The 24316-nt window shown below is 37.5% G+C and overlaps 1 protein-coding gene across 1 annotated transcript in view; it reads left to right on the top strand.

Moving 5' to 3' along the window:
* The first annotated feature begins 365 nt into the window (after nt 1–365).
* SLC4A7 (solute carrier family 4 member 7) overlaps nt 366–24316 on the top strand; it is a 61449-nt gene continuing 37498 nt past the window's right edge. Inside the window, exons 1-3 of the mRNA XM_030445059.1 lie at nt 366–445; nt 10293–10374; nt 22161–22304. Of these exons, the coding sequence (XP_030300919.1) occupies nt 410–445; nt 10293–10374; nt 22161–22304 (262 nt within the window). The 5' untranslated portion in view covers nt 366–409. The remainder of the gene's footprint in view (nt 446–10292; nt 10375–22160; nt 22305–24316) is intronic.

Raw genomic sequence — 24316 nt, 5'->3', positions numbered from 1 at the left:
GCAGATGTTTGACTTCTGGGTCACTGTGTTCTGGGAGCCGAGGTACAAATGAGCTTTCATTCTGTAGCGAAGCCTAGGACCAAAGCAAAAATATAACCTTGGAGCTGTTCTTTACTGCTGTTAATGCAGCAGATGTGAAGTCACTGCCTCTTATTTCAGTTCCTTTTTTGGTATCCCCCGAGCTGGAATGGAAAGCATCCCCGTCTTGTGCGACCCTGCGGTAGCTGCGATCGAGGGGCCTGGGAGATGGGAGACCGAGGCGGCAGTGATTGGCTCTAGGGCATTTCCCGGAGTACATCAGTGTCAGGCAGAGCAGAGCTGTAGCAGTCATGTATGCGCAGTCTCTGCCCTCCCGGGAGGTTCATTACAGGGTCTCCTAGAAGGGCGTTCTCCGTCCCTGCGCATCGGCATGGAAGAAGCTCGGCCGGGGGAGGAAACGCAACCTGTATGTAAACAGCAGCTGGGTAACTTAATAATAGTTTAGATGTGCTGTGATGCAAGTGATCCTTAGGGGTTGTGGCTCAGAGCGGTGTGCTGCCTTAGGCTTACTGGTTGTAGAAGAAATTTTTCAAAGATCTGCTGGCAGAAATAGTAGTGGAAGGAGAGATTTCTGTACTAAGGAAGGTGTCCTCTGTGTAGCTAGAATTGTGTAATCATAGTAACTGGTTTAAGTGGGAAGGAAAATGTGCTATTAGAATCGCGAGGGTATTCGACCAGATTTTCAGAGTGATTGAGTGTGAGGTGTTTTTGTTGTGTGGTTCTTTTTTTTTTCTTTTCTTTCCCATTGCATTTTTTGGAGTCGTCTTTTCTTAATTTGAAGGTTATCAGCTGTGTCTTTGAGTAATTCTGTGCAAGTGTAGTAGGGAGGTTTCTGGTAAATAATCTTGAAATAGTTTATTGATTGTTCCTGAAAAAAACAAAACAAAAAACCCCCAAGCACCCAAAAACCAACAAAAAAACCCCAAAACAAAACAAAACAAAAAAACCAACCAAAACATGGTGAGCTCTGTGACTAAGGTAGAATGTTCATGGAGATGGTGTTTTCTTCAGACTTCAGGGGGACAGCTATCAGACTGCATTTTGGGATTTCTACGATGACAGAGTAAACTTTAGTATTAGTGTTTGAAACTTCTGCTTAGTTCTTTTGTTGGTAGTCTTATCCATTCACTGCAATGCAATGTGTAACAGGGATTACAACTTCAAACAAAAATTTGAGATGGAATTCTGCTGTAGTGTAAGACTTGAAAGAGCCCTGAACTGGTTTGTTTAAATTTTGCAAGATAACCACGAAATTTTCTATTCCTTTTGTAAGCATAAGAAATAAGAGTTCTGTTTAGACATGATAAAATGTGTCTGGTTGCAGTGGTCCTGCTTGTTTGGGTCTCTGTAGTACAGTGATTGACTTTGACTTTCATTGTGGTGCTCTGGTACCTTCAGCTGTGGACACAGGAATCTATCAAGCACACTTGTGCCTTGAAGACTGGGCAAAGATCTGAGGTTACTTGTTATGAAGGTTCTGCTATTTTGCATAGTACAGGCACAAGACTATTCAAATTTTAATAAAGCAGTGCAAATTATAAGCTATATACTTGACTCACTACTGTGTTATGCTATAAAAATTTAGAGAACCTTCTGTTTGGGAAACTGGTTTTATTTTTTTAGATTGTAATTTTAGCAATTGAAGTGAATGGAGCTGTGAAATTTTTTTTGAATGAAATTGGTCCTGTGAGGCAGTGATAAATGCAACTTTGTAAAATGATTACTGTAATGTTAGATATGCAACTTGATACCTTGTGTTGGATTGGTGACATTATTTGCTAACTGTGTGTGGTGGTAAATTTTCTGGCTTGCAGAACACTCAGGCTGAATTCAAAACAGGCTTTTTAATTTAGTCAAATATTTTCTTGCATTGTAGTAATGCCATAATACTGATTAAGTAATCACTTTTTCTTGTGTCCATTCTAACATTTTTTTTGTTTTTTTGGTTTTTTTACAGCTTGCTGCTGCATGCATTAACTGGCAGCCAATCCGTACTCAGATCAGTCTCTTGACAGTGTTTATTCTTCCTTTTCTTTCTTTGTTTTAACTCCTAATTTCATTTTGTGATCTGATTAACACAAGCACGTTGTGTTTGCTGTCTGAAGACCAGTCTCTGATTTGACTGGGAAATGGCTTGTCTTGCATGCTGGGCACGCAAGTAAGAGTAGTGCCTGCTAGAACCACTGAAATAAAATTCTTTATAAACATTAAATGATAACTGTAGAGGAAGCAAAACATTAACATGTTTGCAATATCTTAATATCTTTTTTTCCAAAAGTGTAGTGAGGGTGGGTTTTGTTTTTTTTCTGTGTGTATGTGTTAGTTGGTGTTGGTATTTTTGGTTGTGATTTTTTTTGTTGTGGGTTTTTTTTTTTTTAATTAAGTATCTCATACACATCTTTACTGTCTTTCACATACATTTTTGGAAAAGTAAAACACAACTTCTGGAGAATCTTACTGAATTGTGTTGATGTGTGCTGGACATAATTGTCCAAACTGAAGGGTGGTCTTTTGTAAGTCCTAGAAGCAAGTTGGTCAGATGTATTTAGTAGGGTAAGCTGAGCAGTTAATTAGAGTATTAGAAGGCCAGAAAAGCTTCTCTATGTATTCCTAGTGCCTTTCATTATAGCTATGGTGTTGCTGAAATCTAAGCCTCAGAACTTTCCATGAGGCCCTGAGTATTGCTTTGATTAGGGGAAATTTTCATTTACATTTGAGGCTAGCTGTATAATAATAGTAATTGTATAACCACAGATAAAAATCGAAAAGGGGGAGGGTGGTGTGGCATCACCAAACCCTTCACCTGTATTGGAGTCTTTTCTGTAGTGCTTGAGAAATGTCCACTGCTCTGATAGTAGGGAAAAACAAAACAACCCAAAGCCAAAACCAAAGAAAATCTGTAAAGCAACTGTTTCTGTAGCAAATAAACCCAAGGGGGAACCCATCAATATGGTATGCTTCCTATTTTAAACCTGGCAAGTGTTTGTTTGTCATTTTTTATTAACTCTACTCTCATCTGTATATATTTAGAGGGTAAGGCCAGCTAAAAATTGCATGCCAGCAAAATCAGACAGGGTCCATTTATATTTGGTGCATTTTCCTTTGTCTGTTAGGTTGATGTGCTAGATAGATTTAGAACTGGTAGAGTTTCATCACTTCACAGCCTCTGATACTATATTCCTGCATAGACCAGTACTGAGGCCAAAGAACTTGGTTCAAATGCATTTGTAGAACTGCTTTGCTGTTCAGTTGAAGAGTGTTTAATAACCTGAGAAATATCTTCACTAATTACTATTTAGGAAGAATTTTGATTTTTTTCATAGCCTGACTGTCCTTCAAGGAGGCAGCAACTGTAGATGCCCACCACAGTCTCATCTTACATCTGGTTTAAAAGCAGAATCAATCTGACAGAAATGTTAAATAATATATTTAGAACTTACCAAGTGCTGCTGTTAGTTATCCCTGCAGGTGAACCATGTCAAAAAGCCCTTCCTAATTTACTGACTCTTAGCTAAGGCTTCTTTGGTGCTCTGTATGAGTAGCAGTGGGACAGCTATATCATAGACCTTGTGCTGATGATTGCCACAGGTGGAATGATTGTCATTCAGAACTGCATATAGTAGTCACAGAGAGCTGCTTTTTTTTTTTTTTTTTTTTTTTTTTTTTTTTTTTTTTTGTGGGTTTATTCTTTGTGTGGTTTTTTGGGTTTTTTTTATGCGTGTTTAGAACAGAAAACCAGACTTTTAAAGCAAACCACATAGGCACTGCTGCTGTGAAAATGAATTGTCATTCTTATTATTCTGACCAATATGTTTCAGTAGCTGTATGAAAAAAACACATGAGTTTGCATGTGTATATATCTATAATAAAAAAAGTTCAATTAAAATAAATTTTTTTGTATTTCCATACATAAATCTGGAAAACAGTTGCAAAATTACATTTTGTAGTTCTTTAGTTGAGATGTGTGTTGAAAATGAAGGTTTTAATTTGTTTTTCCAGGCAAACTTCTATTTTTCAATATTGACAATCTGTATTTAATTTTACTATTTTGTTAATGAAGACTTGATGGCTGTCAAATGTCTTCTGAATGCAGATCCAACAAAGTGAGGGCTGATGATACAAACAACCCTGCTGCTTTAACTATTCTTCCTAGGTCTAGGTCAAGCCACCAGTTTTAATTCTATTTGTGTTGATTTCTAGGTTTATTGTGTAGTTGCTGTAGGCCTTTCTTGTTGTATCCTCTGTAAGGCAGCATGCTGTGGTACATGGGTGGTTTGATCCAGCTTAACTTGCTTGTATGTACTCATGATGAAAGAATGAAAAATGTGCAGAAATTGGTAAATAAATGTCCAGTAGCATGGTAGAGAGGTTCACCAGTTGGGTCTGTAAGCAGTGTGTGTGCTCATGTTTTGAGTGGACTGGTTGATGGTGCCACGTGCCAGCCTACGAGCTAAGCCCTGTCTGCCAGCTCTGGTGTCTTTACAAAGGCAGGGGTGTATCTATAGGGTCTTGAGGCAAGAAGGGGAGAAGTGTTTGCTTTCTCTTTGTGACAGAGAGAGGATGGGTTGTAGTTGCAGTCACAGAGCAATGTGTATGCTCACTGTGATGCTGTAGGCAGTTGAAGTAGAACACTTAGCAAAACTAGAAGTTTTAAACTCTTGGCCAGGGATAGACTGGTAAAGGAAAAAGGTAGATATAAACAGCTTGCCCCCCACACCATTGGGTTTTTGTTGTTTGTTTGGGGTTGTGTGGTGGTGTGGTTTTTTTGTGGTTTGTTTGTGGGGGTTTTTTTGTTTGTTCTTTGGGGTTTTTTTTGCATTTGCATCGGCTTGATGCATAAGCTTGGCTTTGCTTAATTAATGCTTTTAAATATTGAGTTCTAATTACTCTCAATGCAACTACTGTATTACTCTTACATTTCAAAGGTTTGCAGCTAACTGTATCAGCCATTTGTCCGATCACTATCACTTGAATTAATTGATTGAACTACATTTCAAGTACCTTTAAAATGTGTTGCTAACAAGTTTTATCTCATAGAAGTGGTTATTCAGTAACAACACATTTTGGCAGCAAGCCCATCTGAAGTCTGTCCTGTGTGTGACTGAGTAAGGTTAGGTGAGTTGCATGGTAAGAGCTTCTGCAAATGATAGTGGAAAGTTTCCTTTAGGTTTAATAGACTGTGCGTCATATTTGTGCTGATCCACTACACCATAACTAGCACATGCTGCAGGAGGTCGACAGCTTAATTCTGGCAAACATGAATGCTTTCCTTAATCACAGAATCAGCCGGGTTGGAAAGGATCTCTGTGATCATCAAGTCCAACCCTTGATCCACTACCACATACCACTGGTTACCACACCATGGCACTGAGTGCCACATCAGTCTCTTTCTAAAAACCTCCAACGACAGAGAATCCAGCACCTCCCTGGGCAGCCCATTCCAATGTCTGATCACCCTCTCTGTAAAGAATTTCTTCCAACTATCTAACCTAAACCTCCCCTGGCAGAGCTTAAGTCCAAGCTGAAGAGACACAGCTCCCTCAGCCTTTCCTCATAAGGGAGATGTTCCACTCCCTTCATCATTTTGGGATGATTATTGGGATGAAATATACTAAGTATACTTTTTCCAAACACCAAATTTGTGAATACTTACACATGTACCAGTAAAACCTTTGCATTTAGCCAGAGCTGCAAACATACACTCCAGCAGGTTTGCTCACCCTCCCAACTTCACCCAGCATGAATATGAGTCCCCTGTTAAACTGCTGCAGAACAGACAAGGCTTTCACATAACACTTTGTTTTAGCAGAATATCAATAGGATTCCTCTTGCCACCTGATTTGAAAATGCCTTTTCTTAGACCAGAAGAAAAAGAGTAATTCATCAAAGAAATAAAAGCATCCAGAAATTGTTTACATTTAACTGATTTACTTTCTCAAACATGTCTTCATCAAGTACCATAACTTCACATCTAAAATACTCGCATTGCATGTTTTTCTTAAAAGGAGTATTTTTAAGATGCCAATCCTAAATTGCATTAATTATTATCATAAATTGAGCCAGCAGTGTGCCCAGGTGGCCAAGAAGGCCAATTGCATCCTGGCCTGGATCAAGAACACCATGGCCAGCAGGTCCAGGGAAGGGATTCTGCCCCTGTACTCAGTGCTGGTGAGGCCACACCTGGAGTCCTTTGTCCAATTCTGGGCCCCTCAGTTCAGGAAGGATATCGAGGTCCTGAAGTGGGTCCAAAGGAGGGCAAGTAGGCTGGTGAAAGGACTTGAGCACAAGTCTTGTGAGGTGAGGTTGAGGGAACTGGGGCTGTTCAGCTTGGAGAAGAGGAGGCTCAGGGGAGACCTCATCACTCTCTACAACTCCCTGAAAGGAGGGTGTAGCCAGGGGGGGGTTGGTCTCTTCTCCCAGGAAGCAATGGTTATAAACTGGAGCACAGGCAGTTCAGTATAAATATTAGGAAGAATTTTTTCACTGTGAGGGTGACAGAGCACTGAACAGGCTGCTCAGGGAGGTTGTGGAGTCTCCTTCCCTGGAGACATTCAGTGCCCACCTGGGTGTATTCCTGTGTGACCTGCTGTAGGTGACCCTGCTCTGGCAGGGAGGTTGGGTTAAGTGATCTTTTGAGGTCCCTTCTAACCCCTAACTTTCTATGAGTCTATGGTAATACAGTGTATGAGGATTTTGCATGGTGTTTTTTCTTATGTCTTTTTGAAGTGCTCTGGATTTTTTTATTTTTATAAATGACCATCTTGTGAACAAGCTAACTAAAGGTGAAGGTTTAATCTCTCTCTGGGGCACTTTGTTTGATACTTTTGTGTTTTGTTTTGGTTTCATTGTTTGTTTGTTTGTTTTATGTTTGGTTGGTTGGTTTTTTTTCTTCTCAGTTTTTCTATCTCTTGACTCAAAAGTTACATGCTTTCCAAGCTAGTCTTAAATTTTATTTTGGCTCATCTTCATCAGCTGTTGGGCTTATTGTATGTGAAGTTTCCCATTAAATGGATGGTAAACTGCAGAGGAATCCTTGTTCTCTAAGACAAGTCATTCTCTGTGCCTAAAAAAAAAAGGAAAGGTGACAAGTTTTAAACTATCCTCTCTCTTTTTAAAATTGATCTGCTACATCCCTGTAATTACCAGGAACCTATGCTCTACAGATGTGATTTTTAGCAAGGAGAAGGTTTTAGCTTGGAACTAATTTAATGGCATGTTTGACTATTTTGGGCTTTTTACCTGACCTAAGTATCTTAGGGTGGAATTGGCTACTGGCATCACAAATGAGTTATATTAAAATGATCTTTGTATTTTTCTAAACAAAAGCTGTAAATGATATGCTGCCTGCATGTATGGTACTTGTGGTTGCTATGTTTTATTCTTGGAAGAGTCTTTGCATATGTTGAGTACTTTGAGATAGTGATAGAATGGTTTGCAAGGGCATGCATGCCTTCCTGTAATCTAATCTCAAAAGATGTTACTTTTCACATGCTGTGGTTTTGAAGGCTGCTTCTGTATGTAGTAAGTTTGGCAAATACATCTGTTACTAAAGCAAAGGATAATATTAATAACATGGCATAAGGAGTACAGCAAGTACAGTTTCAAAATGTCATGATATAAAACTGTCTCTTGCATTTTCCATGGTGTATGTTTTGTTTTCCACTAGTATGCAGCAGCCCATATGATCTGGAGAAAAACTTTGTCTTCCTTCCTTGCTTGAAAACTGTGGCAAGAGTCCAAGTGTCCTAAAAGGACTATTGGGATGAGAGGCAGAAAGTTGGGTACAGGGTGTTTTAGCAGTCTGTGGCTGTAACCATAAAACTAATTGAGAAAGAGGTTTTGATAGCAGTTTGCCTAATAGTGGGGTTTTTTTCTCTCTCATATTGTAGAGATAATTAAGATAATTTAGAAGATTTGTAATGCTTCATCTGTTTCTGGCTCTATTTTCAGTTTTCCAGATTTGTGGGCATGATTTTTGTGTGTATCTGTTTCTGTGAACTGGAGTGTGCTGCGGTCCTATAATTATTTCTGTGCCACTGACATGAATTGTAAAGAAGGTCTGCTTGGCTACTCCTTGGCAGTGTTACAGCCTTACCAATGCAGTTAAAGGTTTTGTTTTACTTACCTGGTGCTTCAGAAGACTGGGAACTGAAGCTTTTTAATGCTGCTGCTTACTGACCTCTTTTTGCTATTGGGTTTCAGCATGTTTAGTTGTTTTGTTTTGGTTTTTTTTTTTTCCTCAAGCTGTGTTGGAAAATACATTTCTTAGGTAAAGACTTGAGATAAGACTCACTTTGCAACTGTTTGCTTGCTTTTTTTTTTTTCCCCTACTTCAAGAATGATCATCAAAGTGCTGAGGCCAGTTGCATTATGAAGGCATCTTCTAGAGGGTTCTTTAATTTTGTTTTGGTGTGTAGGGAACAGGAATGTACAACTCCTTCCCCACCATCCGTATTACCATGATGCTTTCTGAAATTCTGAAATGTCCTTGTAACATTTTGGTGGATTTACCCATCAGACATAACATCAGTTTAATCACCTGAAAATTTAAATGGTAGTCACTCTATAGTATCATAGTGTCAGCAGTGACATTGGGTTTATGTGTTCCTTGAAAACCTTGAAAACAGCTCAGAATCTGTGTACCTTTAGTTTTTTGAGATTTATTCTGCCTTATGCCACTCTTTTTGTTTGGTTGGAGTTTGTTTGGTTGGGTTTTTGTGGGTTTTTCTGTTTGCTTTGTTTTGTTTTTTGGTGGGGGTTGCTACAGTATGCTTTAACTCACAGTTGTTACACAGGTACATTGGTTTTCATCCTTGTCACTTCCCTGCAAGATGACAAACCTGTTCTATATTTAAAGCATTGTGTTATCGACCAATTTTAAGATCAAAGTTCAGGTGAATGTCAACACCATTACACCATTAGCGTTCATGAAACCCTCATCACAGATCCCACATAGATCGATGTAAATGCATGAGTGTGCTGCTGCCAGAAGCTGTGATCAGACTGATCTATTTGCAGTGGATCTAGCTGTTGTTAGGCCACAAGCAGTGTGAGTGTGGTGAGATAATCAATGGAAAACTAATTAAGATGATGAAAAATTCATAAAAAAACCCTCCCTTGCTTCAGCTCTTGCATGCCTGACTTCGTGATACACAGATCTGACTGAAGGAAAACAGCGTGGGCCCAAGGAAGCAGAAGGAGCAGGGACAGTATTCTTCAGCAGTTATCCTGCCATTATAGAGAGTTAGATGCAAAGCATTGCCCTTAGGGTATGCACCAGTTCTTTTGGAGAACGAGTTCTGACAGGAGGCTGCAATTTATGAGTGTTAAAAGTGGACTGTATTCTGAGGAATGCAGACATTTAGCTAAGGGCAGCTTTAGTGTTGCTGTCAAGTCTTAGATGGAATTGAGATTCCTACTACTCACTTATTTTAAGGTTTGTTTTTTTTAAGAGTGAACAAAAGGCAGTGTTTAAGGTCTGCTTTAGTGATGTGCTAATTGGAATTCAAGGTCACGTTCAGAGAGACTTCATATTTGAGTGTATCTATTCAAATACCCTGCTTTTGCTTTGAGTAATATGGTTTCAGTAGTAACAGAATCGGAACAGATGGCCTTGCAACTGTTATTTTCTAACTTCTGTGCATTAGAAATGTGAATTAGATAGGGGTGTGTTTAAGGATCTGGCTGTTGAAACCTGAATGAAACTGTTGTTTTGATCTTTCCAAAACTGTCGGGCCAGAAGGGACCTCCAAATTGTGTAACTTCACTCTTTTCCAACCTTCTATAACCTTTGCTTCACAAAAGCTGCTTACTTGTGCTGGAAAATCTCACACAGGATTTGTCCCCTAAGTGAATGGGTTGAAGATCTCTAACTTACTTTTTTTATAAATTTGCTAGTTATTTTGGAACAGTGGATTCATTGCAGTTGAATGTAGCACTACAAGGATATTGCATTCTTAAAATATATGTCCTGATTCTTGATACAATGAAATCAAGAGCATTGCAAAAGGAAATTGCATGGTATTTAGCATGTCTGTTGATTTACTCAGTTTTTACTTCCATATGGGTTGGTGTTTTCTTGAAGAATAGAATGGGTAGGTTTTCAGTGACCTTTTTTTTCTCAGATTATGAAGTGAAAATGTGTTGTTTTAGCAAACTATAACAAGCAGCTTCAGAAATGTAGGAAATATTTAGGAATTGAGAAAAAATACTTCTGGTAAGTTTTAACTTAAACTTGTGTCTTGTTTCTTCAGGGTCATGATGAAGAAGCTGTTGTGGATATGGGCAAAATTAGCTCTACTATCAATACAAACTTTGAGAAAGAAGAACTAGAGAGTAAGTTTGTGGTGTTTGTCTGTTTTCTTAACATGCATTTTTTGCTGTTTGTGGTGTTTTTCTGTTTGCTTAACATGCGTTTTTTGCCTTGGTTTTCAAAAAATGAATCTTTTTTCCTTTGGTTGCAATCAGTGTTGCTAAAAGGAATCAAAATTTTATGGCCATAGTGAAATTATAGGAGATAAAACAGTGAATGGCCAATGACTTGTGCTGATCTTTGTGCCTGCTAATAAATACTCAGTTATTCAAATCTGTCACAGAAAAGAAAATACTAAGAAAAAACAAATTATGAAGCTTTCCAAGGAAAACTTACTTCTGAGGATGTAGTTCTGAAAAAATTTTTGCTCTTGGTAAGTAATTTCTCAGCAGGAATAATGTCAAGTTCTGCAGAGTCAAAACTCAGGGAACAGGGACCGTGAGGGAGGTGTTTGTTTTGTTTTTTGAAAGTGAATTGTCCTTGTGAGTGTGGTCATGCCCTTGAAATACTGACAATCTGAACAGAATAGTGCTTCTTAGGTCCATGGGTAAACTGTATATTCTGCAATCTGCGGTCAGCTGAAGCATTCAAGAACCCTATTAGTCTTTATTACTTGATTCAGAATCCTCCATGTAGAAATGAAAATGGCATTGAGTTAGATTAAGTATCTAATTTACATAAGATACAGTTTTATACTGATTTGAAAAGGGAGTAGAGTGGATGAAGATTCATGGATGCTCCTTAGTGATGTCAGAGGAAAAATCTGTGGAGATCCAGTGTTAATATCTTTATTTCCTTTTCGCCTAGAATGCTCTGAAGCTTAATTAACATTTGCAGAATTCTAGAAGACTATCAATAGATTCATTCAGTAGCAATATCTCATAGTACTGACTTGCTGCTTCAGAACACTGGAGAGCCATTACAGCAGCAGTTTCCAGCTGAGAAAAGTTGATTTAGGTTGCTGTCAGATTTTCTTATGCTGTGTAGGTCTAATGAGACAGTTTAAAGTTTATTAGAGTTGTTGCTGTTGTAGCCACGTTCTTACTCTGTTCCCTTCGGTCTATTACTGCTTTCTGCCTTGTACTGACGCTTTTGCTTGTCTGATGGTACCCTAAGCCTAGTTAACTATGTTAAGACAGCAGAAATGTAGTGCTCCTGACAAAGGAGAACAGTAAGAAAGCTCTCAGGGTTTGAGCAGCCCAAACCAATTTGCCACACTGATGGATTTGTGCCAGTGCTGAGCAGAGCTGTGAAGATGAGGCTAAGAGATGCTGTGGTAGAGGCTGCAGCAACGCCAACTGAGATGGAGTTGAACTGTGGTGAAACCACAGCTGAGTCTGTTTCTGTAGTTAAATCTTCAGTGCAGATTTAAGCTGTCTCCTCCTTCACTTCCTCCTTCTGCTTATCTCTGGGAGGTGACCCAGAAAAAACATGTGGGTTTTGCAGGGAGGCAGGGTTAAGGGGAAGTAGACATTCAGCTGTAATGTGACATGAGCTGTAATGCCTCGACCAGGAGGTAGGAATGACCTGGGGATGTGGAGCCAGATCACTGCCCCAGCCTGTTTTATGGCACAACTGCAGGAGTGCTTCATCTGGTACAATGCTGAAGTTACAGGAGACCCTGCCTAGGAAGGGCAGGGGGTTCTTAGGCTGCTTAAAGCAGTTTAATGACTTGTGTTGCTGACTGTGAAAAATACCCCAATCTTACTCACGGCCAAAGAATAAATTAAGGTCAAACCTTAGTAGCTGAGTAGCTGAGTCAGTATGACAGCTGTTAAAAGGATGAGATGAAGAGTTGTAAAGGTTCTCACCCAGCTCTTAGCCATGCAGCCTTACCTTCCCTTGGCTGCCTTTCACTCTCCTTGGAGTGACCCAGTCCAAGTGTCTCAATGCGAGAGAGGGCTGGCTATACAGAGGTTAAATGAATAACTGTTAAGAAGTATCTGACAAGATAGATGTATTCCAGTAGGTTTATCAGATATCTGAAGCTTACATAGGCACATATTTCCCATATGTAAGTACAAATTATTTTTTGCAATTACATGTATTTTGTATCTTAAATATTTGTAAGAAAATGGGTGTCATGTCCCATCCGTCCCCCTCCTCCCCACTTTTAAAAAAATTGTTTCAAAAATAGTAGAATTGGGAAAGGGAGGAATTGTATGTGTTTTGACTTTCAGCAGTGGAGATTGTTCCAAAGGGAGAACAAGAAGTATTTCCTTTCCTGGATGAAAGAGAAAGGTGTGCAAATACAGTTGTTTGACTCATATAGTTACCTTCTCTGAGATTCAACAACAGATATTCTTTAGATTCAGGTTGTTCTGGAGGAGAAATCTCATCCATTTATGAGATCACTATTCACAACTTATTGTGATTAAAATAAGTGTGTGAGATTTTTAGGTTTTAATTTTTAATTCTGGTATTCAAAACCCTACTAGGGGAGAAAATTAATCGCTTGTTGCGAGTAGGAGAAAGACTCTGGATAGAAAAATTTTTCATTCTAACTTGTGAACATTTTCTTGCAGGCTTAGGAAAACCTATAGTCAAGAATTAGGGATTGAGTTTTTAATGTTTGAAACCATTTCAGTTCAGTCTTCCAATTTGTTTTTCTTGGTGACTTGAAAAAGAGTTCTCAGAATTTGGAACTGTCCAGAAATCTGTGCTGTCATTTACAAGAAGAGGCAGCAAGCAGTTAATACAGTTCAGCTATGATATGAAGCACCAAGCCTTTAGAAGGTGACATTTAGCTGCTTTAAAGCCTGTGCAAACTAACATTGATTGGTTTCGTGTTGTAGCAGAAATAATTCTGCTGCTACCTAATCCTAAAGCAAAGGTTTCTTGGTCTTGTCAATATTGGATACTTCTAATTTCTGGAGGGCCAGATGTTAAAGGGGAAAACAGATATTGGAGTTAGGGCTTCCCAAATTCTGCATTCTATTTATGGTGGCTGTGAAAGTGTGGTACATATCCAGAGTGACAGTGTGTTTAGGTTAGAAAGGTTAGGCCCAGTCTACTTGTTTTGTTACTCTATTCCTGTAAAAGAGAAATGGGTGGAGATGGTAAATTGCAATTGTGGGCAGACTGTGTGTGTACTAAATAAAGGTACTGCTCTTAGGGACTTACTTTGAAATAACAAACGTCAGTTTACAGAACAGCTAGTAAGGGGAATAACATCTTAAAATAACAGTTTTAAGAGCACCTAATGTTCTTAACTTGATGCCAGACTCTTTGAGCTCCAATGTATTAGAGTAATAACAAAGCAAGGCTGGAGCTGGAAGTCAGGCAAGAATAGTAATGGTAGAGGTATTTCATGCCATCTCCTAAAAATCATTTTCTCTTAAGAACCATGTTTAAGGAATGCTCTCTAAAACCTTAACTTAGTATGCTTTGCTTGATATTTTCAGAACCTATCTTCGAAAATGTGTAGTTTTCCACCTTGATTTGAGGGTATGTTTACTAGATACAGTTTAAGAAAAGAAAGATAGGTTCTGTTATTCTTAGAAGGCCAGTTGCTGGCCCAGCAATGATAAGGAGTTTACACATGGCAAAACTCTTGTTCCAAAAACAGTCTAAGGTTAAGCATGTGTCTCAGCAGACTTGTTTTCTCTGGCATAAGTCCAAGAGCTAAGATGACTTAATAGCTGCTCTACTCTCACACTATCCTGTGGCAGGTGTAAGCAGTGTTTACATTTCCAGTCAGCCTGTTACCTCTGGCACCTGGATGGTTTAGAGCCTTATTTTTCCTTTTAAGAAAACAACAGTGCTTTTCAGTTAATCTTACTTGGTAAGAACAGGTAATTAAATTATCCTGCATTTTTTTTCCTCCTAGAAATGAATATTTTATATCCGAGTGGAAAACGTGCTCTGCAAGTGTTGTGCAGTTTAACGTGTTACTTGTAGTAAGAAATTTGGGTACTGTAAAGGGTTTTGGGAAAATAAGAACTTAAATGGCAACTTTTACTATACTAAGATTGATTTTTTTAAAAGGCTGATTGACTGTTATTCTGCTTTTTAGATGCATCTAAATTGCAACTGTTCAAAAACCCATAAATAATTTCTGTAAAAGCTTTCAATAAAACGATTTGTACAAAGCCTGTAAACATATGTAACACAACAGGACATAGTAGCTGCTGGCACTTCCAAGATTTTGCTTATTACTGTGTTCCATGAAGTAAATGTTAGCTGTGTCCAGGTCTTCTCTGGAAGTCAAAAACTGAGGATGTGTTCCTAGTAGGATTTTTAATCCAATCTTAAGTGAATTTTAGAATTCATCTGCTTTGGTACACCTTCATCACAAGATTATTCAAAATTTAGTTATCTTTTTGCTATGTGAGTCCTGCATTTATACAGTCAACAGGCAAGTAAGTTCCTTACAACTTACTATGCATTATATCATAAATGCTTATTTATGCATTATTCAGACTTCTGTGTAGAGAGCAAAATTGTCCTTAATTTATTGGGTTTTGTAGTGTTCATCACAAAGGAAAATCTTTAACAAACTGTTCTCAGACTGCCTTTTGGGAGAGAAATTTGGCAACCTGATTGTGTAGACATAAAACTCAATAGGGTACCAAAAAGTGACCAGACACAATTTTCAGTGTTGATGTATCATTGCTTTTGGCAGTTATTTCTAGAAGAACATTTTTAGACGTTGCTTCTGATTCTGCCAAATACAGTACTTAAAAAGTCTATAAATTCTGAAATTTTTAATTGCATGTCAGATTGCTTAGAAATTACTGGAAAGACATCCTTTAAGCTCCTGGCAAGTGAAACTTGAAGTAAGTTACTTGAGAAGGGAGATTTTTTTTTTTTCTTTTTTATGTTATGACACTTCCTGATGGCAGTCTAACAAAGAGCTAAGTATAAAAAGAAGCATAGACCAGTGCACCCCAAAGTTCATGTTCTTTAGCTAGATAACAATAGTATAAGCCTAAACATTTTTTTTAGCAGTTTTGTTACCACTGTTGTCTTCCTCTTTATGCGGGAAATTACTTATTATTCTACAAACTGATATTCTTGAGGAGTGTCTTTAAGACATGTTTCTTTCTTATTTGTGGAGTGGTATCCACAGCTAGGGAACCCTTCTGCATAACCCATTTGGTGAGTGGCTGTGAACAGGCTATTTATCTTGCTAAAGAAGATGTTAATCCAATTTTGCCATCTTTCTGGCTGAATTAGGACTGAGTAATTATGTTCATACTGAAACTAAGCCAGCATTTTTGCATATATTGGATGTTTGTTTTAATTTAATTTTTCTGAAGGCATTGTATGGTATATGTATGATGTGTGTGGTATTCTGCTTTAAAGTAAGGAAAACATTCTTAGAGAAGTCAGCCTTCATAATGACTTAGATCCATTTAATATGATCTACAGGTTGTTTTCTGGGAAGTGTAGACTTCAGTAATTTCAGTGACTTCTGCGTGGGAATTGGAATATATGTGTAGGGGATTATAAAATTCATTTTAGCTATGCTTCTTTTCCACTTTAAATTGGTAAGATAAGATCTCTATGTAAATACTATGTATAAAGAGTACTTACACAATAAATATATAAATAAAAAGGAGGTGATGCAACAAAGTATTAAGTTTTTCAATATTCAACTGCTTTTTGTAGAGGCAGAAGGCCCTACTGAGTCAGTAGAACTTTGAGTTGTTACAGTTTCTAACAAGTAAGGTTAGATTATCTGATGGAACAGCCAAAACTGTTCAATCATACTGCTTCCTCTAGTGATGTTTATTTCAAAGTCAGTCTGTGTTTAAACTTGAATGAGTTCATGAGAACATCTGCAGCAGATAATACCTTTACTTGTACTTAATTATTGTTTTCAAACTTGTTTTATTTGCAAGAGCATTACGTAAGGTTTCTGTTCTGTCAGAAATTTTGTAAAAAGGTAGCTAACTGCAGTTTGATAATCTGCAACATATGTAAAATGTTATTCGAGTAGTAGGGCTATGAAACTGAAGTTCTGCCAAACAACACCAATTGAAATGTAAAACTTTCAAGTTGACTTGATAGCCTCAGATTGCTCAAGTTAAATTTTTTTGAGATGAGGCAGAAGAAATAGGAGATGGTAGTTGACTCTGCTGCCCATTGTTCCTTAATGGCTTTCCATAACATTTACCATACTATTTTTAATCCTTTTTAAAATTAGTTGTTCCCAAACTTGGCTAGACCTGTGACTTGATGGGAGTCAGAAGTCTTTCTGGATGGATCACTTCTCTATTTGTAATTCACTGAAAGCTGATGTTCCACAGCAGTTAAAACTTTTTAAAAGTATGATTTTTTAAAAAAGATTCTCAGTGCATCTTTTTTTCTAAAGAAAGTGTGAAAGTTTGAGGCTTTGTCAGGAGGGGTAACCCTTACATGAGGCAAGAATTCCTCTAGTATTTTTAGATCTTAAACTATAAGGAAATACATACACTTGTGGTGTAACTGAGCCATTTAAAGACGTGTGTGGCAGTTGTACAAAGGAGATGTGTGATCAGATTTTTAATGAAAAGCAGGCTTTGAGGAGACCTTAGCCTTCCAGTGCATGAAGGGGGCTAGAGGATAGCTGCTGTGGAGATTTTCACCAGAGAGGGTAATGGTTTTAAACTGAAAGAAGGTAGATAAGGGTCAGATATTAGGAAAAAAATTTTCACCATGAGGGTACTAAGTTACTGGAATAGGTTGCCTGTGGAGGTTGTCGATGCCTCCCTCCTCCCTGGAAGTGCTCAAGGCCATGAGGTTTTGAGCAACCTGGTCTAGTGGGAAGTGTCCCTGCCCATACAGGGGGGTTGGATCTTGATGATCTTGAAGGTCCCTTCCAACTCAAAGCATTCGATGATTCCGGGATTCTCAGTTTTATCTCTCCCATGTGTTTTGGTATGATAAGCATGTTGTCAACAGCACCTAATTACCAGGAGCAACAGGAGATTTCAGAATAGAGCCCAGGAGGTTTAACAGATACTAAAATCTACTGCACTGGGGATAGATAACCTTTGGGTCCCAGCTATGTCTCTTTGGGTCCCAGTAAAGAATTTTCTTTACTCCTTTTTACAGATTTGGATAGAAATTTTTATTTCAGATGTTTCACTCTGAAAGCGAGGGAATTTTTGTCAAGTAGTTATTTTAAACAAGCACAGAAAAAAATGCTTGATAATCATAGGGCTTTTTTATTAATGCATGGAAGACCACAATTATATTAAAATATTCTATAATTGCTTTTACTACATTAATACCTTAGAAAATAATCTGACTGCTTCTTGGGAAGGTCTTGTGTGAGAGATTAATAAAATAAGCTAAAAGACAACTGTTCATATTGAAATGTTTAGTTTAGAGTTATGTGTTTGGGGATGCGAGATAAAAGATAGAACAGCACATAGTGTTTGTTAGTTTTTTCCCACAGCTGCTTTTTTCCTGTTTTCTGGTCTTCAGGAGCATATTAGGTTCTCTAATGCAGATCCTCCAGGTTTTCCATACTGGAATGCTCCACACTGGGACAAGACAGATTGACATTATTTGATTAAATAAAGACTTTAAAATAATTGATCAATCTTCGGGTAGCTCTAAAGATTTCTCCTCTTGTTGGAGGTGTATAATGAAAGGGTGGCAGGAAGCACACACAGGATGCTGTACTGGAAGTGCTGATGGGATACTGGGAAATTTTTTTCATGCAGAATGTTGCTACTCATTGGAATAGGATGCTTGGAGTGGCTCTGGAGTCTCTGTTCTTACGACACTCAAAGCTTGGCTGGTTGTCATTTGTAACAGCCTCATCAAAAAACCAGATTCAGCTTTGAAGTTTGCTTTGTGTTGAACAAGATTGTGCTGAATAGCCCACCTCCAGTTGCCCCTTAAAACTGTAATCAATGTATGATCTTCGCAGTTTAAATCTCTATATAACATGATTTGAGAATTCACATAGATGCTAACTTGAGTCTCTTTGCCTCCTCCCCTTATTAACATGGGGAAGAATATACTTCTTTGTAGAAAACTTAAAAGGCATCTATCTTGGTAGAAAGTTCTTTGTGGAACCGTGCTTGCAGGGTTGCCACATAAGAGCATATTTTGAATGTGTTTTTGATCTCTCTCAGACTTTAGAAGTCTTCTATTACCATTTTCTTAGGCACTTTGAGGAGAAATCAAGGGAAATAATGAGTGTTTTCTATTCTATCAATTTTATAGGACTTGATTTCATCTGACTTTCAGAGCAGCCATGTGATGGAGATATATAGGAAGCTCCTAACATATAAATTTGTTTCATGCTGATAAGGACCTTAAGTAGTAAATACTCTTGGTGGATTTGAACAGCTAAGCTTGGATAAAGTCATGTTAGATTAAAATGAACAATTATCTCCTGAGCTTTGTATTACTAAATATAGTATTGGGCAGTCTACTAATTCTCTTGATGATTGGTTTAAAGTAATTCCATAACAAGCTTTGCTTGAGTGTGGTACTGTGGTACAGACGTTGGTGTGAGTAAAGTTTTGAAGGTCACATAATTGAACCTTTCAAACTTGAAAAAAACCATATACAAGTAAAAGGTTGTGTTCCTTTTAGAAATAACACTGATAATAGTAATACAAATTTCAGCATTTCTAGAGTTAGCTTTTTTCCTTGTCTTTGTGGCTTTGTTTTTTTTTTTTTTTTTTTGTTCGGAGTGAAGGGAACTTTGCTGAATTCATTGGCAATAAAGGGAAAAAAAACCCTCTGGTTTTGTTTTTTTTTCCTTGTAAATTTGTTTTTGTCAGTAAATCTTTCATCTGACTGTCTGCAGACATTAATTACTCCTGTCTGAATAATGATACTTAAGGCAACACAGACCTACTCAGTACATAGCTGCTTTATTTCCAGAGGATTTCTCAGTCCTTTGAGGAGTTAGAATTAAGGTTAAGCCTTGTCCAACTTAAGTGGTGCAGTTTTGCCTTTTGGCATTGAATATCCCTGAAACATGTTTCTGGGTAATTGTGGTGATGATGTATACAGCAGTAGTAGTTATGAATTTTCTAGGTACTAGTGGAGATGTCTTTGATTATGAATGTCTGAGAAAAGAAAAAAAAAAAGGTGGGCAGAGTGTTAGCTTGAAAGAGGTCAGTGCATTTTGGGTAGGAAAGCAGATCGCTATGGTTACAGGTTGTTTAAAAACAACTTCCATTTCTGATTTCAACTCAGTTTTTCCCCAGCTTTTACCTTTCCCTTTGCAAACTGTCACTGTCTGCCCCTCTCCAAACTTTTCCACTGCAAAAAATTTTCAATCAGGTTGCAGTTTTGTAATAGGAGATACAGACTTCTTGTTTTCCTGTTCTACCTCTCCTCCATGCAGCAGCGTGATCTTTGACTATGGCAATGATCACACCATCAAAAGTGCTAATTGTTGCTGTAGCAGGGTAGATTGTTTAAGATGGGAGCTCTTGAAAGAATTATACAGGATTTTTTTTTGTTGTTTAGTACAGAAAGCAGTGTGGAATCTTTGGTCTAATTTACAGGAAGAGCAAGAGAACAAAATGTGGAAGTCCTAATTTTCCAGTAATTAAATTCTTCATTTCAGATTTCTGAAATTTTCTGGACATAAATCATCTGCAAGTTTTTATTGTGCAATTATTAAATACATGCTTAAAATAGTATTAGTATTTGTATTAGTAGGAATAAGCTGATAAGATAAAATGCTCTCTTACTAGAAATATGTTTGAATTTCTCTTAGGAAAAATAGTTCCTATGAAAAAAAAATCAAGCACTTGTACAAAGAATAAAACTTGTCTTATGTAACTATAGTTTAACAATTACTTTTTGAAGGAAAAAACAAAAAAAACACTCAAAATTCCTAACAGGGATGATAACAGCACTTGCAGGGAGTGGCGGGTCAGCTGGTTGCAACAGGCAGCTTTGAGTGGGGAAGTGCAGCTACTTTTGAACCTAGAGAAGTGCTGCTTTTCATACACATAAGACTATTGGATCATGATGGTATCAATACTGTGGGCATTGCTAATGATGCCCTGTAGTCTTTTTGTACATCATGTGCATTGATTTAAGTGTAGTTGTCACATTTGCATTCATTTCCCTGGCAATTGTATTGTGTATATTAGTTGTGGAGGGTGGAGGTCAGGCTGCCTGGCAGGGGTGCTGAGTGTTCTTGTTGGAAGAATCTCACAAAAAAGAAGTCTCTCTCTATAAATAGGCCTGATGAATGCTTCCACAAATTAATCTGTTTTCTACTCTTACATGCAAACAAATAGCTTTTAATATACTTGATTTCAGATTTGGTTGTTGTGCCAATCAGTTGACTCAAAATAAAACTAATGTTGGAAGTCTGTCAAGAATGAGGCCTTGCAATATAAAAAGGAACCCTGGCCAAGTTAATTAAACATGGAGCTTACTCATGCATTATTACTGATATTTGCTTAGTCTTTTTACTCAAGTAGTGGTGCAAATATACTGCTTTACAGAAGTTTTATGTATCTTCCTGAGCTTAGAGATGCTTTTATTGGAAAGCAAGTTTGACATACAACCACTTCTTATTTCTTTAAAGCCCTGTAATTGCTGGAACTTGTCAGTAATCTTAATGCAGTCAGTGTGTGTGTGTGTGCTACAGACACATGTATGTCTCTGTATGCATACAGTAACAACCCTAGGGCTTGCTTGTCTTTTATAAATGTGCATCTCCCTAAGAACTGGAAAACAACTTCCTTTTTCCTTTTGCTAATGTCAGTCTTCTGTAATATCTTCTACACTATGAAACAAAGTATTTAGTGTTAACTTCCAGGCTTATAGTTAATGTGTGTCTTCCTGAGATTGTTTGTTTAAAAAGGAATTGAAAAAGTTATTGTATGTGCTATCTCCATGTCACCCTTAAATCAGGACACATGGTAGTAATATGCTTGTAGCAGTCTGATGATGGATTTCTTTTGCCAAGCTCTTGATGCTACTATTGCCTTAATGTGAAAAGTCAAAGGAAAACCAAGATGTTATAAGTGCATGTTTTAAAAAGCGGTTTGTATTAATTGTACTATGTGCTACCTAATTTTTTTTGGTTTCTAAAAATAGAATAGGAGACCTCAGCCTTCTTAAAGTGTCTGGTTTTTTAGCATACATTTCCAAATACTAGTTACATCTGTGCACTGTAACTGATGGTAAATTCAGCATAGCTGAACATCAGGCTCACCTAGATGTGTCACTGACTTCTTGAAGAAATGTTGGCAGTTAATTCAAACAGAGAAGACTTCTTGCAGACTCTAAACAATAGATACTTTATTAATGAAGTTCATAAATTGAACCAGGATGTGACATGTTAGTGTTATAACAACTATTCCAATACAAATTTGTGTGAACAAGGAATATCATGTAATTTCTCTGACCTCCCGTGATGTTTATCAAGTAGCTTCTTTCAGTGTTACATAAAAACGTGTTTTTGTGTTACTTGGCTTCACAACTGAGTTCTTAAAATTGGTCCATAATCTTACTCGGCTTATCAGGGCAATGAGTACTTCTACTTTTTTGATGCCTGGGAGGACAGAAAAAAAAATGGTAATACTAGTTCACTAAAGGTAGTTTTGCCAAATGCTTTTGGGTTTCTTTTTGTCAAACTCCTTGGTTTTTGTTTTTGTTTGTTGTTTTGGGTTTTTTTTCCGAGGGTTTTTTGGGGCTTTTTTGTGGGGCTTTTTTTTTTGGTTTTTTGTTTGTTTGTTTTTGTTTTGTGTTGTTTTTTTGCTTTTGTGTGTTTTTGTTTGGCTTTTTTTGTTTCTTTTGGGTTTGTTTGTTTTTACTAATACATTAAATTTGGGCAGAAGGTCAGTTTTTGCTTATTTTTTTCCTTTGAAACTCTCTTAAAAAGGCCACAGAGCAGTGTATATTGGAGTTCACGTCCCACTTGGAAAGCAGGGCCGTCGACGGCACAGGCATCGTGGGCACAGGCATCACAGAAGAAAAAAAGAAAAAGAAACTGACAGAGAGGATGGCCGAGAATCTCCATCATATGGTAAGAAATCTGTTGTGTGAGTTCTTTGCCTCTCTTGAAAATAAACTTGTAGTAGTTATGTTGTGCTTAGGCATTGTTTGTTTTGTGCTATTTCTTGTGTTTTTACTGTAATTAATGCCTGGCTTTGTACAACCAGGCAAGGATTTTGTGGTCATGTTTTAGCTAAATCATAAGCTGCTGGACTTCAGGTGCCTGGGTTCAGTAGCCTGCACTGAATAGCCTAGACTGGAGCTTAATAATGTTCTCCTGTAGCATAAAAATCTGTTACTTAAATTAGACAACTTTTTTTTTTTTTCAGATGGTATAGTCTTGTATTACTCTTCCTCTGTCACTTAAGATTTTAAAAACTATTAATATAGGTATGAAACAGCATTTGCCATGGTAATTTGAGCAATGAGCTATTTAAATAACTAACACAGCCTTCTTACTGTCTGTTAGTAAAGGAATGGTATAGCCTTATAAGTTTTAGTTTTGAACTAGACACAGGCCCCTACCCCTAGCCCACCCCTTATCTCAGAGATGACAACTTTGTCGTGGTGGTCTCTGAAATTAAATTATTTGGCAATACTTAGGTTTTTTTTCAAGACCTCAAATCGTCTTCTGTTTCTAGTCTGTAATGAATGTTGGGATGCTACTATGTTCCTCTTCAAGTTTATTTACTGTCACCTTTCTGTGGGTAGAAAGACGTTCTGCATGGCGCCAGTTCCCTAAAGCAAAAGAGTTTTCAAGAGGGAATGCTTTGACAGGTCTCCTTTATACATTCTCCTACAGCTCTTAGTTTCATCCATCTTCAAACCCTCCCCCCCAACACAAATTACCAGTTCATCTTTTCTGTAGAGTCGTGCTGTACAGGTTCTAAAGCAGAAAGTAATATTAAAGAGATAGAAATCCACTTCTAGCCACTTCACTATCCTGCATAACACAGGTTATGGACACAGTCCATTCTTGGACTATATTGGTTTTGGGACAGAAACAATCTGCTGTAGGTCTTTTTTTTCTTTTTTATTTTTTTTATTCAAGGGCTCACTTTAGAGTTATGTTACTGGATTATGATGTATGCCAGAACATCAATGAAAAAGCAAAATTCAGTTCTGAATGAAGTTCACTAGTAACTCAGATCATGAGTTTAAATCTCAAAGGTGATCTGCAGTGGAAGCATATGTTTAGATCTCATAGCTGCTAGTAATGGAAGTAAATGAAAGGAAAAATTTAAAAATTGGGGTTTACAAGGATTATCTGTCTCTGATCATCCTTGCAATAACATCACCACTTCTGCATTATTGAACCCTTGTAATTTGAAACCTCTCCCTTGAGTTCATACAAGGTCTGTGTGGAGGTATTAAAAATACCTCTAAACTCTACATTTTTATTGTTTTTTAAAAAGTTTTTGTCGTAGCAGTGAATCCATAAAGATAGTTAAATTTTGTTACTGAGGCTATTACTGAGGCTGTTCCACTGGGCTTTATGCTATGAGTTAAAATACTTCCTCAATATATTATTTGTGTACTTTCTAGTTTATAGTGGTAATTTATGTACAGTGCTCTAACCATGCAATGAGAAAGTATCTCATCTTGTGTTAAGTAGCAATAGGCCATTGAAAAATCTGCTTTAAAGCAGTCAGTACGAGTGACTGCAGGTGGGGAAAAAACCTGAGCACACAAACAGGCTATTTAGCATCTTGAACTACTGGGGCAACAGTTCCCTAAGCCAGGCTATTTGTTTCTATTAACCTGGTTTGTTGTGATTTGAGTTTGTTTGTTTGTTTCTTCTCACCTCCTTAATTAGTGTCTGTGTCATGACAGTATAATTTATTTTGTTCTCTAAGTTTTCTGGCCCTTTTGTATATTAACTTCTTACTTGTTACCAGGCTTGCTCTTGATATTTATTTCCATATTGTTTTCCTACATGGAAACATATCCATGTTTCTTTTGTTCCCTCTTCCCTCTTGAAGAAGTTATTGTACTGAGTATTTCTAACTGAACAGAAGATTGAACTGTTATGTGGCATTTCTT

Source organism: Calypte anna, chromosome 2, assembly GCF_003957555.1.
Source record: "Calypte anna isolate BGI_N300 chromosome 2, bCalAnn1_v1.p, whole genome shotgun sequence".
NCBI classification, from domain to species: Eukaryota; Metazoa; Chordata; class Aves; order Apodiformes; family Trochilidae; genus Calypte; species Calypte anna.
Note: the sequence above shows the minus strand (reverse complement) of the source record. Positions and strands in the feature narration are given on the sequence as shown.